This window comes from Fonsecaea nubica (assembly GCF_001646965.1).
Source record: "Fonsecaea nubica strain CBS 269.64 chromosome Unknown Scaff38, whole genome shotgun sequence".
Lineage (NCBI taxonomy): Eukaryota > Fungi > Ascomycota > Eurotiomycetes > Chaetothyriales > Herpotrichiellaceae > Fonsecaea > Fonsecaea nubica.
In genome coordinates this window covers 172,764-186,937 of record NW_019173711.1, presented here as the reverse complement: position 1 = coordinate 186,937, position 14,174 = coordinate 172,764, and the positions used below count along the sequence as shown (strand labels likewise).

At 52.9% G+C, this 14,174-nt stretch overlaps 5 protein-coding genes across 5 annotated transcripts; 1 reads left to right on the top strand and 4 right to left on the bottom strand.

Annotated features, from left to right (window-relative positions):
* Positions 1–203: 203 nt before the first annotated feature.
* AYO20_06188 (hypothetical protein) lies at positions 204–2,003 on the bottom strand (the record flags this gene model as incomplete). The annotated part of the gene is made up of 6 exons (XM_022644479.1): positions 204–589; positions 642–747; positions 795–987; positions 1,060–1,427; positions 1,480–1,775; positions 1,835–2,003. The coding sequence occupies 6 exons, from the start codon at positions 2,001–2,003 to the stop codon at positions 204–206; spliced, it is 1,518 nt and encodes a 505-aa protein (XP_022499570.1).
* Positions 2,004–3,686: 1,683 nt separating this feature from the next.
* AYO20_06187 (hypothetical protein) lies at positions 3,687–6,187 on the bottom strand (the record flags this gene model as incomplete). The annotated part of the gene is made up of 6 exons (XM_022644478.1): positions 3,687–4,033; positions 4,124–4,455; positions 4,506–5,699; positions 5,760–5,965; positions 6,016–6,031; positions 6,084–6,187. The coding sequence occupies 6 exons, from the start codon at positions 6,185–6,187 to the stop codon at positions 3,687–3,689; spliced, it is 2,199 nt and encodes a 732-aa protein (XP_022499569.1).
* Positions 6,188–7,120: 933 nt separating this feature from the next.
* On the bottom strand, positions 7,121–8,836 carry AYO20_06186 (hypothetical protein; the record flags this gene model as incomplete). Its single annotated transcript, XM_022644477.1, has 1 exon — positions 7,121–8,836. The coding sequence occupies one exon, from the start codon at positions 8,834–8,836 to the stop codon at positions 7,121–7,123; it is 1,716 nt and encodes a 571-aa protein (XP_022499568.1).
* A 634-nt stretch (positions 8,837–9,470) lies between these two features.
* On the bottom strand, positions 9,471–11,201 carry AYO20_06185 (hypothetical protein; the record flags this gene model as incomplete). The annotated part of the gene is made up of 4 exons (XM_022644476.1): positions 9,471–9,667; positions 9,737–9,838; positions 9,891–11,051; positions 11,105–11,201. 4 exons carry the CDS (start codon positions 11,199–11,201, stop codon positions 9,471–9,473), a joined length of 1,557 nt encoding a protein of 518 aa, XP_022499567.1.
* Positions 11,202–11,928: 727 nt separating this feature from the next.
* On the top strand, positions 11,929–14,043 carry AYO20_06184 (hypothetical protein; the record flags this gene model as incomplete). The annotated part of the gene is made up of 1 exon (XM_022644475.1): positions 11,929–14,043. One exon carries the CDS (start codon positions 11,929–11,931, stop codon positions 14,041–14,043), a length of 2,115 nt encoding a protein of 704 aa, XP_022499566.1.
* Between the last annotated feature and the right edge of the window lie 131 nt (positions 14,044–14,174).

The window sequence follows — 14,174 nt, the reverse complement described above, 5'->3', positions numbered from 1 at the left end:
ACAGCACATACTTGACACGGGGTTGTTGTTTATTGATTTACTAGTAATTTTAATTCTCGATAGGGACAGACTGTCACCCTGACTAGCATTAGCTTCGCGCCCTGCTCGTGGGTGATGACACTTGAGGACCCAATCCAGCGCAGTAATCGGCGATCTCTGCTTCCCGTCACACCTCATGGGATAGAATCCACCCGGTACGACTTTTAAGCCTTGATTTCCATTTCCACAACTTCTGAATGCACCAGAGCCTTGTCCAGTCTGGCTCTTTCTTCGGCCGAGAGGTGGGTGAGATCAATGGCAACCTCGTCACCGAACTTTTGCCCAATTTCTTCCAGAGCAAGGCCTTTGGTCTCGGGGTAGAACAGTGCCATGATCGCAGCTCCAATCAACGGCACAATGATGAAGATCAGGTAATACTTCCAACCAATGCTGTTGAACGCGACTGGGGCACACATGGTGTAGATTAAGCTGAAAGCAAACAAACCCGAGACACTGAACCCTGTTCCTTGGGCACGGATTGAAGTCGGGAAGATCTCGGAAGAGTAGACGTAGGATGAGGCATCCATTGAGCCTCCGAAGAAGGTCACGACTACGGGAGAGTTAGTGTCTGGAGATCGTGGTCGCAATCGAGGAAGACATACATAAGTAGAGGAAGAAGACGCCAAACCCATTTCCCACACGGTTGTCAGTACCACCGTATCTTGCGAGACAAGCAGTAAACCCAGCGACAGAGATGGAGCATCCAATCTAAAGAGTTAGCATCTGCTACGCACAGAGATGGCCATGTATCATACCTGTCCAACAACCATGATCGGGATTCGGCCAAGCTTGTCAAGAAGAAGACTATTGACGAAATTCATAAAAGCAGCCCAAGTGTCCCAAAGGGCGTATAGCATGAGAGGCATTGCTCCGTAGAGGCTGAGACCGTTGTAAAGAAGGACTTGATAGTTGTTGATGACCAGGCACCCTGTGCTCTGAACTAGGCCACTGCGAGGGTTAGCAAATGCTACAACTCCAAAGGCGGCAGTTGAAAGCGAGGATATAAATGTAAAGGCTCACAGAAGGAGAAATCCAAAGAGCAAACGCTTCCGGTAAGACTTCCTGGAAAACAGGAGAATCCAGCCTTTGATCCAGCCTTGTCTCCAGCCTTCACGTTTCTCCAGATCAAGTTGCTGACGGATTTGATACAGCTCCTCTCGAGCAATAGTGTCGTCCTCATCCTCGGGTTGATGATGCAATCTTTTAAGGACCTCAAACCCTTTTTCTTGCATGTCGTTTGCAACCAAGTAACGAGGGGACTCAGGAAGCCACGGAGAGCCCACTAGAAGGCAGAGTGGTGGGACGATTTGTAGGGCAAGGCAAAGACGCCACTGCGCCTCCTGGTTCTCCAAGAAATAGCAGCCATAGCCTGTCCATCCGGCTAATCCCTAAATCAAGCGTGAGAAAGCAGCTAGACGGAGAAACGGAGGACAAGCTCACATATCCGACGCAAAGAATGAACCCATGGCTGCCCACCATTCGCCCACGAGAGTGGGCAGGGGAAACTTCTGATTGATAGAGAGGTGTAATAGAATTGACCATGCCAACGCCGAAGCCCATCATGAAGCGAGCAACCAGAAACATGGCAATATGGACAGAGCCAGCCTGAATAGCACCAGCGACGATACAAACGGAGGCGGTGATCTGTATGGACCTCTTCCGGCCCACCTTATCGGCCAGCCAGGTGATGAAAATGCAGCCAATAAAGCCACCCCCTGCAAAGAGTCCATTGGTTGCTGTTGACAGCAAGTCAATCACAGATTCCGAAGTTCCACTCTGCGGTGTAGAGTCTCACCTCCGGTGATTCGGGAGCCGCCGCTTGATTTGATGTCGATGTCGAAGTACGTGAAGAAGGATGGCAGGCCAATGACAGCTCCAATAACTGCGGAATTGTAGCCATAGGTGAGAGACCCAAAGGTCACAAAGAAGACGACAAGAAAATTGTACCTGTTTCCTGCACCCATCTTGAGAGCTTGCAAAAGTATCAAAATTTTCCAGGGGGAGTGTCCTGCGGGTTGATACCGTGCTGCCGTCTTTATGCCAGCTTCCGCAAAGGTCTAGATGGGTCTGCTCAAACAGCTCACTGTGGCTGCCCCAGGTTTCTCCAAGCAAGGGCAGTTTCGTGGGTCGCCTTTACCCCAAGGGAAAAAGGACATCACCTGTCGGCAACACATTTTGACGAATGTGGGGTTCACGACATAGGATCGAGAGTCCCAAAATAGTCATGATAAATGCCCTTCTGGGTGTTCCTCATACATCAACGTGGTCCAGCTGCTCGGTGCAAATGACACCATCCCTCCCTTCCCCACAATGCCACATCTCCGTAAAGTTGGGGAAGACGACAAGGAGTATTTTGGAGTTGGAGGCGATCAAGTTAGTTGCGTGGCATCTGATGTTAGTGTTCGCGAGGGATCAGGGAACGCGAGGGGGGCTTGAGACAAGCTGGCAGCAGCTCCAACAGGAGGAGGTGAACCGGCAGATGGCAGACCATGGTCGCAGCCAAGCTGTCCAACATCTCCTTGAGTTCAACGGGGGCACCGCACGGATCAAGCCAGGATTTGGGAAATCTGCCACGCTGCTTACCTTCGAGGTTTGTACCGAGCAGCTAGCTTGTTGACGGATCAGGGCTTGGGCGAATCATGGCAGCTGGTGGCCTGAGCCGGGTACTCTGCGGGGCAGCAACAGACTGAGAACTCGCGCGCAGAGTCAGGTCTGATCTGATTTCCGAAGGTACTCGGAACCGTACAAGTGATAGGCAGACAGAATAATGGAGTGGGAGGGACGTCGAAGTCGAAGTTGAGTTTAGATTGTGGCTGTCATTTGGATCACATACGGATGATCGACCTTCGGACTCCTAGAAGCCGCCTCACATTAATATTATTGCTGGCGGTTTCCCGTCTTGCCGCGTCTGTCGTGGCTGCTGTGGCTGCCGTGTGAGCCGGTGGAGGGTGACGTAATTACGAAGAGAAGTGGTCTATATTTTCAGTCTCGATAGGCGCTGTAGGCGCTGAGAATTGAGCTCCGATATCTCCGGGGGCCGCTGTAAGGGCAACGAAAATAAAGTCTGTTGTCTTCTGATCATTTTGTTATTCTATTACTAGCGTTGACAATACTTTTGGTGGTGCGCGCCTCGGTACTCGCCAGGTCTTCTGGGCTTGATCTTTGGAGCCCGATCTTTGGAGCCCCACGAGCTCCAACCCGTGGTTACAAGGACAAATCAGGTATGGTTTCTTCTACGAGGTACTTCTCCGGAGTTCCCGAGCCCATTGTCGAATGCGGAGGCTCAATGCTCGGGTTTGTGCGGACACGACGATTGAGCATCAGCTATATATAGGACGATGGAAGACCGACATGGTGGCGTTGAGGTTCTTCTGCGGCGTCGAGACCCACTGTAAGTACCCTAGGACATGCATAGCAAATAGAAACAGAGCGATGTTCTGTCCTAATCGCAAGAATTAGTAGCGAGGTGGTCCGCGTGGAAGCGGAGGCGGAATCGATGAAAACAAACCTCTGCCAAAGAAAAGCCAATTCGAGTAGGACAGATATGTGCATATTATAATAGTCTCTCGGGGAGATAATTGCTGCCAAAGGATGGCCATAACGACCTAGGGTGATTTTACATTGGGTATCATATATCTTGCTCGTTGTTAGTCCTGAAAGAGGACCTTGAGCTTCGTCAATGCGTCATCGCAGTTGACCTCCATGCTGGTGATAACATCGACTGCCTCCTCTTTGGCCATGATGGATTGAAGGACGATCCAGAAGTGAAGAGCATTGCGGTACATGCCTTCAGCTTTCAGGGATTTATCTGACGTTTGTGAGCAAAGAACTTCCCACAGTTGGCGCCATCTGTCCAAAGCGCCTTTGATATCTTGACCCATGGAGCTGACGGCGAAATTGGAAGTCTTTGCCCCATTAATCCGGCGACCAAAATTGGTCGTGGGTAGGTTAAGTGACATGGTCATTACACAGGAATGTACGTATGTGTACAAAACTGATGAACAGGTCAGTTGAGATGACATACTAGATGTTGGCTAGTGACAGAGACGACAGTGCAGTTAACTGGAGTAAATAAGGAACTTACAATGGATGAGAATGAACAGGTCAAAGATGGTGAGATTGCAATTGCCTTCTGTCTCTTCCAAGGTCGTTCCGTTTTCAGATTCGCCTGCATCTAGCATCGACTCTTTTGCTGAATCAGAAGTCCTTGCTTTTCCGTCAAAAAGAAGAGCGAAGGCTTGAGACATGGTTAATCGTGGTGCAAAGATCGAGTCGTCCTGCATGAAAGGGTGTCGTGAGCTGAAGATGGCCTCTTTACAAGGAAGATCATTATCGAGTTCGCCAAGGGTTATGCGGCATGGATAGTTTGAGTAGATTCGCATGGCGCAATCCAGCAATGCAATGACAGAGATGGTGCTGCATAGACGCATTTAGTAAAAGCCAAGCAGAAAGGTTCAAGCACATACCGGATCTTTGTCTCTTTTTGCAGCCAAGCGACTTCCGAAATGCGATCAGACGGCCGATGACGAGCATGGTGTAACTGCATGCTTCGAGCGACATTAATGACATCTCCGAGCCGAGATTGCATTGCCCTTCGTTTGGACCCTCGGGATCCGCCCCAATACTGGGCAACAACCATCAAGTAGCCAGCCTGAAGCTCTTGAAAAACCTCCCAGTCATGGTCCTGCTGAAGAGTGTCTGAAGGTGCTTGTAGGTAGTCATTTTGTATGGATCGAGTGACTTCAGCTTCGAAGGAGAAAATTTCCGAGTCGAAAACCACCAATTCCGCAACATCGACCAGTCTCTTCGCGGCTAGCCTTTCTGTCTGATCTTTCGAGTACATGGCGCCAATAAAGACCACACTGATAACTAAACCGACTGGGACTTTGCCGGGGTCGAATGACGGTCGATGTATGATGGGACAGTTCAGGTGCCAATTACGAAAGTAAAGGGAGATGAACTTGCGGATTTTCTCCGAGGTTAGCAAGAAATTCAGGCATGCAGTCAGTTCCTGGCGAGATTTTTCATCCAGGGCCAGGCACCATAGTTTGTTGTAAATTGCCATATTCAGTGCTGAAACATATTGCGCCTGATCCGAAGGTTGCTGCGTCGAGCTAGAAGGTGTGGAGCTAATCTGAGCCTCTGGGGATATAATGGACGGATCGTAAACTTCCAGCTGCAAATCAGTATAGGAAGGAGACTGAGTCAGTCCGAAAGGCCCTGTCCAAAAGTCGAGGTACTGATCGTCAAACCCCATAGGTATTTGGAACATCCCGGAGAAGTCGAAAGTGGCTGGACTTTCAACCTCTGATTTTGGGGCCACGGTATCGGTCTCTTCATCCTCTCCTTCTTCGTGTTGTTGATGAAACTGCAGTCCTCTTTGCCGATCATCGCAAGGGGGAAGATTAAACGTTTCTGTGAAGGTGTCGGTACCGCCGTTTAGAAGCGCTTGAATGGAGACGCGGTCGCCTAACGGGCCTAATTCTTCGGCAACTGGAAGGGTAGTCAGCATCACCAACAGTCCGTGTCTTTCTGTGAAGAAGTTTGGAATGCCTACTTGAACTTTCGCGAAGGGAGTGCTTTTGACGGCAGGCAACTTGTTTCTTCTTGCACGGTGCACAAGGACTGCCTCCGTCGCAGCGAATCTTGGACGAAATGCACTTGGTCAAGGTCAGCAAGATGCATGTTTGTCTTGGTGTCAATAGTGTAGTCACCGTCACACAGGCATGCGGCCTTCGGCCTTTGGGAATCGAACTGGGGACATCTCGGTCTCCTCGCCGTTGACAATGGCTATAATGGGTTTGTAATCGATCTCTGCCTCCGGCATCAGTGGGACGATTTCGAGGAACGGACAAGGCACAAATATCGTACTTGCGTGAGAAGTCTCGAGAGCAAAAAACACAAGAGAACGGTTTAGCTCCGGTATCTGTACAAGGGACGTCAGCAGCGTTGCGCAGGCGTTCAGTGGCAACTCACGTCGAGTTTGATGGCGCTTCAAGTGTTCAGCGCGCGAGAAGCCTTGCCCACAGTCTATACATCGGTACCGCTTCTCTGGAGCGCTGGACGCGCTGGAAGGTGTTGCTGTTTGTTTAGCGCACGCTGAAGAGAGGAGCGCCTGGCTCCTGATCAAGTCGTGGAAGTTTTCCATGGCTGCGGTTGCGAGTTTCCCGCGACTAGAGAGGATGATGGATTGGGGACTTTTTTGGGGGGGAGGGGTTGACGGCTTAGATAAGTGCGACGGCGGCGGACACAGCGGCGACAACAGCCCGAACCACGGGGAGTCCTCGCCTGCAGGTGTGGGAGCGGGCGAAGAGGGCTCGTTTGACAGGGCACCAGGCCCATCTCGGGCAGTTTAGGCACCAGTCAGCACCTAGTAAGTGGAGGGATGCGGAGAAAACCCCCCACGAAAACTTTGTGGACATCAGCTTGGCCACCCCATGGTCCCATGCCCAATCATTCTCACCTGCAAGTAAGCGAGCCTATGCCTCGCCAGCTCTGAGCAGCCGCCCCTTGCCGCAAACTGCAGAACGCAAGGGGCCCCTGGTTGGCTGAGGAGCCGTCCGGAAATACCCCCAGCTTTAAAGGAAGGTGTCAGCAGCTTGCCCAGAAGAGCGGCACAAGATTACAAGTAAGCCTAGGTATTTCCATTTTCTTTCAGCGACACCCAGAACGCTCACCCATATACCGTCAGTGGATAGTCACCCTTCCTATTGTCTTCTCAAGCCTCATTCGAGGAATAACTCAATATGTTCCCACCGGCATGATAAGCCAGATCTCGCACCCAGCATAGGGGAGAGACGGCACAGAGTCAGCTCAACGATGTCTGCCAATTCAAATCCCAACGTGGTTTGAAGGCAGGCCTACACGACAACTCCCAGCGTCGGCGGTGTCAGTGCGTCTTAAGTAGCACGGCCCCTAGAGATGCTCAATGCCTGGGTGTGACTGACAACAACCTTATTCACCAGCTCAGTGTGATGCCGCTGAAAACGTTGTGGGTAGGTGCTTAACGACCCATGTACCAATCATGGTCCACAAAGAAGATGCCGTGTGCCTGACGAACATGTCCAACTCCGCTGCCCCGTCACGCAGAAGGCTCTCGCGTCGACCGGCTAGCATGGTCTGTCCGGCAAAAGCATGAGAATTTGATGGGCACGTCTGCCATGGCAGTCGCATGCGCCAGCTGGGGTCGAATAAGTCGAGCTTCTGCTATACGGCCCAGCTTCATCAGACATTCAAAATACCCACGGAGTGCCCAAACATTGTTTGGATGGCGAAGAGCTCGAGGAAGCGTGTCGTCGAATCCCAGGTCTGCACTATACACCGCAGCGGCCAGCTCGGTGTGGCCTTGTTCCAAGAGGAGGGCACCGTAAGCATGTCGGGGCGGCTGCATCCACCCCCAAGGCTCGTCATATGGCAGTGCATCGTCGAGAGCAATGGCTTTACGGAGATGGTCAAATGCGACATCGAAGTTTCGCCGCCGATATTCCAATTCACCGTCCAACATTGATCGGGCGATGGCAAGAATATCCAGGCAGGTGTTGTTGAACAGCGTTCGGGTGGGCTTAACCTGCGAAACTGCTTCGTTGAAGAGGGTGCGTTGATTCTCTGCTTCCTCTACATTCCCTGTAGCTGCCGACGCGACACCCTTTGCATAGTGAATCAAAGCCGTTGTCACACAGTAAAGCTCTTGATCTTTGGGTAGAGGTAGGTCAAGGATTTCCTGCCACAAGCCGAAGCGAATGAGCGCATGCACACGCATGCCATGGAAGGCTTCGAGCCAGTCGGCCATTGGCGGGGACTTGACGCGAAGGAGGTCCTCCGGAACTGTTGCTTCGAGCCAGTCGGCAGTTTGCAGTGCAATCTTGGACTGACCAGCAAACATTGCAGCGTAAAGGCGAAAATGGTAATCGTGGCATCGATAGAGGCTGTAGAAGTTCAGCGGCCCGGCGCGCGCCAAAAACTTCTCATCCGCGCGAATCGCATCCATGTTCGAAGCGATCGCTCTGCGATAGTCGCCGCAAAGTATGTCAAGGTGGGTAGGCATATGTTGCAAGTGGCCAGCATCAGGTATCAACCCTCTCAAGTGGTCTGCAATGGGCATCGCAAGCTCAGGGGTGCTGGACATTTCCATCAGATGTATATAGAGGTGTAAGACACCGGGATGCTGTAATCCACCCTTCACAGCCAAGGCGTGATCGAGGACAGCCTTGACTTCTAGTGTCCTCGAGCCAGCCGCTGGCTGTCCGGTAGACAAGTCCCAGAGTTTCCAGGGTGTTAGATTCATCAAGGCATCAGCGTAGAGCACTGCCACGTCAAGGTCATCACTGAATGCTTCGTACACCGATCGCATAGCATCCGCGTAGGGTCGATTCCAGATGGAGCAGTCAGCAGCAGCATGTGGGAGCGGATATCGAAACTCGAGGGCATCTACCAAGGCCTTCTCGACGGGCGCGGCATTGATGGCTTCATTCTTTGCTTTCTGCACAGCAGCATGCGTCCGGGTCACGGTGGATTCGAGCTCCTCTCCGTCAAAAAACTCCCATGGTTTGTTGTAGTTGGGACCCAGGGCATATGCCAGGCCCCAGTAGGCCATGGTACAGTTAGGATCCAAGGCGATGGCCCTTTGGAAACATTCAGCTGATTCCTCATGGTTGAAGGCGTAACTCCACACCAGACCTCGATCAAACCAGAGTTGGGCTTGTTTGTTATTTGTGCTCACAGGTCGGCTGAAAGCCGACAGATCATAGTACGAGTCCGACGTCCTGAGGGCGTCACTTTGGAAATGATCGTCCGTCATCTCGACCGTTGCGCATTGACGACAGTTACTTTGTGGGAAGTAAAATGTGTCATGACATGTAAGTAGCACCGAGGCACGTGATCGTTTAGTGGGGGTTTGTTCGGAAAGACCTCGGAGCAGACCACACCTCACCTGTATGAATTCTATGATATTAGCACTTAGAAAACTATCTAGACTTTGTTGGCAACCTTGAGGGTGGTGGTATGGTGACCCCAGTTAGCTGGATGACCCATGGTGATGACTGACAACGTGGGCACATTCTCTGGGCTGGAAAGAGCACGTCGAGATCAGTGCGCTGTACAAGACAGGCTGAAACCCCCCCAAAAATACAACAGATGCTAGCGGAGCCACTTCTGATTACCTAGCATGTACTAGATGCTTCTTGGCACAAACGACGGACCACGATACGATGGCGTGACGTGAAAGTGCTTAGTATCTTTCTGGGTCAGACTAACAGTTCCAACGACGGCTGTCGAAAAAATCAGACACGGGAAAAACAGTGGGGGCAAAAGAAGAGACTATCGAAAAGCGCGACAGTTGAAGGAGAGCAAGAATCTGATTGAAACTGGGCGCTCCCTGCAGGCACCTCTGGAGAGTCATGGACCAGCTACTTGTAAATTTGGGATGTTGCGGTTCAGACCCTCTCCTCATGCACGATTGCGCCACTCTTGCTCACTTCGTCCAGCTCCTTGACGGCGATTTCGCGCGCCCGCTCTGACGACACGCACTGGTACGTCTTGAATTGACTGCGCGGGACCTTGTTGATGAACATCTCATCAATCTCCTCCAGCGAACGGCCCTTGGTCTCTGGGATCAAGAGGAAGAAAAACACTGGTAAAATCCCCAAAGTTAGCCGCAGATCTTATATCCCCACCCAAAGGGTTGTTGGAGAATACCCACCAAATGCCACGGCGTTGGAGCCGGCCCAGATGTAGCCGTACTTGGCGCCCCAGTTCAGGTTGTTCGAGTTCAGGAAATATGGGGTGCAGTACGAGATCAACCCTGCGAATTCACGGTCAGCCAGGTCAGTCGAATTACAGCGCGCAAAACTCACAGTTGAAGAAGTAGTTGATCCCAGTGCCGAGACCGACACTGAAGACTCGCAGGCGGGAGCTGACAAGTTCACCGGCAATCGGCCAGGTGATGGTGCCGGTGAAGCCGTTGTAGAAGAAGCTGAACATGAGGGCGAAACCCACAAGCGCTTGACCGGCGCTCTTTCCATGGCCGGCAAGGCTCAACAGACCGATAACCAGCATGCAAATACAGCAGCCAGCAGCGCCGATTAGAAGCATGGAGCGGCGACCGAAGACTTTGTGCATGAGAAACATTCCACACATGGCGCCGATCAGCCCGAGGCAGTTCTGCAGAATGGTAGCTTGGAATGGCTTGTCGATGCCGGCCATTTGGTAGAAGAAAGTGCTGTACGAGATGGTGAACCAGACGCCAGACGCCGCATGCGATGCGATGGCTCCTGCTGCCAGGATGGTCCGTCGGCGATCGGTTCCCTTGAACATGTCCAGCACCGATGCTGACGACGCCAGCTCCTTTTCCTGCTCAATACCTCTCTGCATCTCGATGAATTCCTCGTTGATGAGCTCGGGCTTGAGCGATCTCCCCCGAAGCCGCTCTAATGCTCTACGAGCTTCTTCTGGCCTGTTGTGCATGAGAAGCCATCGGGGCGACTCGGGCACGAAAAACATGAAGATGCTGAGCAGGAATGGGATTGCGAACAACGAAGCCAGCGGAATCTGGTATGCCAATCTGCTGTGCAAGTTTTTGCTGTAGTTGTCGGCAACGGCCCCGAGGATGCTCCCCAGGTTCACCCAAAAACCGAAGAACGAGGCCAGGACGGCTCGATGCTGTGGAGGGGCGTATTCGACACACGCAACGTTCGAGAACAGGATGAACCACCCATTTCCCAATCCGAGGAGAATCCTTCCGGCATAGAGACCTGCAAGACTGTTCGCTCCGACCTGGACACCACATGCCACCATCGATATGAGGGACGCGATCCAGATGGCTGGTTTGCGACCAAATCTATGCGCAAAGGGGCCGCCCAGGAGCACCGCGACGATGGTGCCGACATTGAGGAAGCTTGAAATCAGCTGTTGAGGCTTGGTGTTGATATTCCATCCCGATTTGACCTTGGGGTCCTTGTAGCCAAAGACTTCGAGGAAGCCGATCATGGCCTGGAACCCGGCAACTGCAGCGGTATCTGCATGGAGTTCAGCTTCGTGTACCAACATCACATCCCAGTAAAGCTCTCACCAAAGCCATATTGACAGTTTGCCATGCTGACCGCACAGCAGATGAGGAGACATTTCCAGTTGTCGATGAGACGGTTGTTTCGTCCTTCGCTAATCATCTTGACTTGTGGGATAACCGTCCTCGTGGTATGACAGGGCAGTATGCAAGATGTGATACATGGGAACGACGCTCCATTTGATGATTATATTGATCCTTCCGTCTGGGGCTCCTGAATCCGGGGCAAGATCGGCCGTCCAGGGGCAGAATCCCAGCCGCTTGAATCCCGGAGAGCCTGGTCCGGAATGTGGCCGGTAGCTCCAACATGGACAACAAAACTATTGCTGGCACTGGGTCAATGGGTCAAGCGCCCCCATGACAAGCAAAAGCTTTCTCGCTTGACCAGTCTTGCCAGAGCTTTTTGCATCTTGTCATGCGATCTACCGAGCGAGCGGAGGGAGTCTCGCCAGTGGGGCTTCTCAACATGCATACTCGTACAAAGTAGGTAGGGGGATTCCAAGTAGAGGCCTCCAACTCGCATGGCTCGGGATCATATCCTACAAGGGCCTCGTTGGAACCCGTTTTCCCGTCCCATGTGGGTTCTGGGTTCGTGGCATCGAAGTTTTCGGCAGTTGGCCCGGTGTGGCATGCACCACAAAACCACCTGAACGGCGCTGGTTCTTTCCAATTAGTATACACAGGGACAAGTCGGCGCCACAACTGCCACTTGTCTTGTGACTCGAAGGCGAGGCGTTGATCTTTCAGGTGTACGCAGTTGTTGTCGGGGCAAAACTCTGTTTCCTGAAGTCACCAACGTCTACGCTGCTGAGAACGATCTCGAAAGTGCAATGGCGCAACAACAGACCCGTCGGCGGCCGATGACTGCCTGCCAGAAAATACTGGTCCATCATGCGCTCGGCCTTGAGACTCCGTACGTGGAACCAGGGACCGTGATCCGCATCGCTCCAGATTGGTTTCTGGCGTCCGAAGTTGCTTGGTTTGGCATGAACAAAAACTACGAGCGCATGGGACGACCTGGCATTCGGCGCAGAGACAGGTTCTGGCTGGCAGGGGATCATGTCGTGGATCCACGAGTGAATCATCAGGCGTACGAGAAGTCTCTGATCGAGGCGTGCGATCAGATTGCTAAGGAAATGGACCTGGGGGACAACTACGCTGGGCACAACACCACCATCATGCATACAGAGTATTATCGTTCTCGGTGTCAGCCTGGTATGCTGGTCATTGGCGCCGACTCTCACACGTCTTCAGCTGGTGCGCTGGGGAGCCTTGCAATCGGCGTGGGCGCAACCGATATGATCCTGCAGCTTGTCACTGGCGAGACGTATCTCGAGGTCCCAGAGATCGTCCGGATCAACTTTATCAACAGACCACCTCTTGGGACCAGCGGCAAGGACGTTATACTCGGTGTGATGCGGAAGCTCCGCAGAAATACCGTTGCTGCAGGTCGACTCGTCGAGTATACCGGAGAAGGACTTCAGTATCTGTCGTGCGACGCCAGATTCGCCATCGCGAACATGACGACCGAGTTTGGCGGCATTGGCGCCTGTATTGTTCCCGACGGAGTCACGATGCAGTACATCCAACGTCGAAGAGATCCGCGACATAAATCGGACAGCCTCTATTTCCGGCCAGACGACGATGCGCAGTACGCCGAAACATATGATGTTGACCTATCCGAACTGGAGCACTTCATTGCGCTATACCCTTCTCCAGACAATGTCGTTCCCGTCTCAGAAGCAACGGCACAGCTCCAACACCTGCAAGGTGTCTTCATAGGAGCGTGCACCACGACGGAAGAAGAGCTGATTCTGGCCGCGTTGGTATTAAAAGAGGCCATGTCTCAAGGCTGGAAACCTGAGGCGCAGGGACTACGACGTGTCACTCCCGGGTCCAATTCCATCATCAATCGCCTCAAGGAACTAAACCTTCTCGAGGTGTACGAACAGGCCGGGTTCGAGATCGGTGCGCCTGGATGCAGCTACTGCGTGGGCATGGGAGTCGACAAGGCCGGGAGGGGGGAGGTGTGGCTGTCTTCTCAGAACAGAAATTATCGGGATCGCATGGGCCCCGGATCCATCGCCAACATCACCTCTGCAGCGACGGTGGCCGTCTCCAGCTTCTCCATGTCACTGCAGAATCCCTCGGAGATCCTTGGTAAGATCGACATGGCCGAGTTTGACGCGATGAGGAGGTACGGTGCACAGGAGCTACGAGAGTTACCACAATACGTTGAACCAGAACTTCTCGCGGCCGCACCAATGCCAGCCAAGGGCGACGCAGATATACCACCCTCACCAGCAGAAGAACGGCCGGCGCCCTCGCTCCCCGAGTCAATTCGAGGGAAGGTGCAGAGGTTCGGAGACAATGTTGACACAGACAGCATCATCCCGACCGACAAGTGCCATTCCCACCTCACCCAGGAAGAAGTCGCCCGTGGCGCATTCTGCTACACTCGACCCGAGTTCTACGATCGTGCGCAGTCCGGGGCCTCGATCGTGGTCGCCGAGAAGAGTTTCGGCTGCGGCTCTTCGCGCGAACAGGCACCCAAGGCCCTGAAGTGGGCGGGCATCCAGGCCGTGATCGCCAAGTCGTACGCCTTCATCTACCAGCGCAATCAAGTCAACAACGGCCTGATGGGGATCAAGCTAGTGGACGAGGACTTTTACCGGCTCGCCCAGGAAGGGGAAGAGGTCGCGATCGATGTCAAGAACCGCAAGATCCACTGTCAGGGCCGGACGTGGGACTTTCGACTGGATCGCATTCAGGAACAACTCCTCGCCGAGGGCGGGTTGATCAGCACGTACGAGAGGTACGGACCCGGGCTATTCTCTAAGTTGCAGAGTCTCGATCAGAAGACGAGCAGCAGACCTCTAAGCGGGAGTACCGATGTTGGATTCGTTGAGGAATCATCAGCCAAAGCCACATCTTTGGAATGGTGAGCTGGGTAGTTAGAGCCTATGCATAGTAGGCCTACACATCAAGTCCTGGAGAGGGGGATGGTCGCGCAAAGAGAGACACAGGCTCGCGGATCAATTCATATGCAAATTCTTCTTATTACAACTCTACCAAA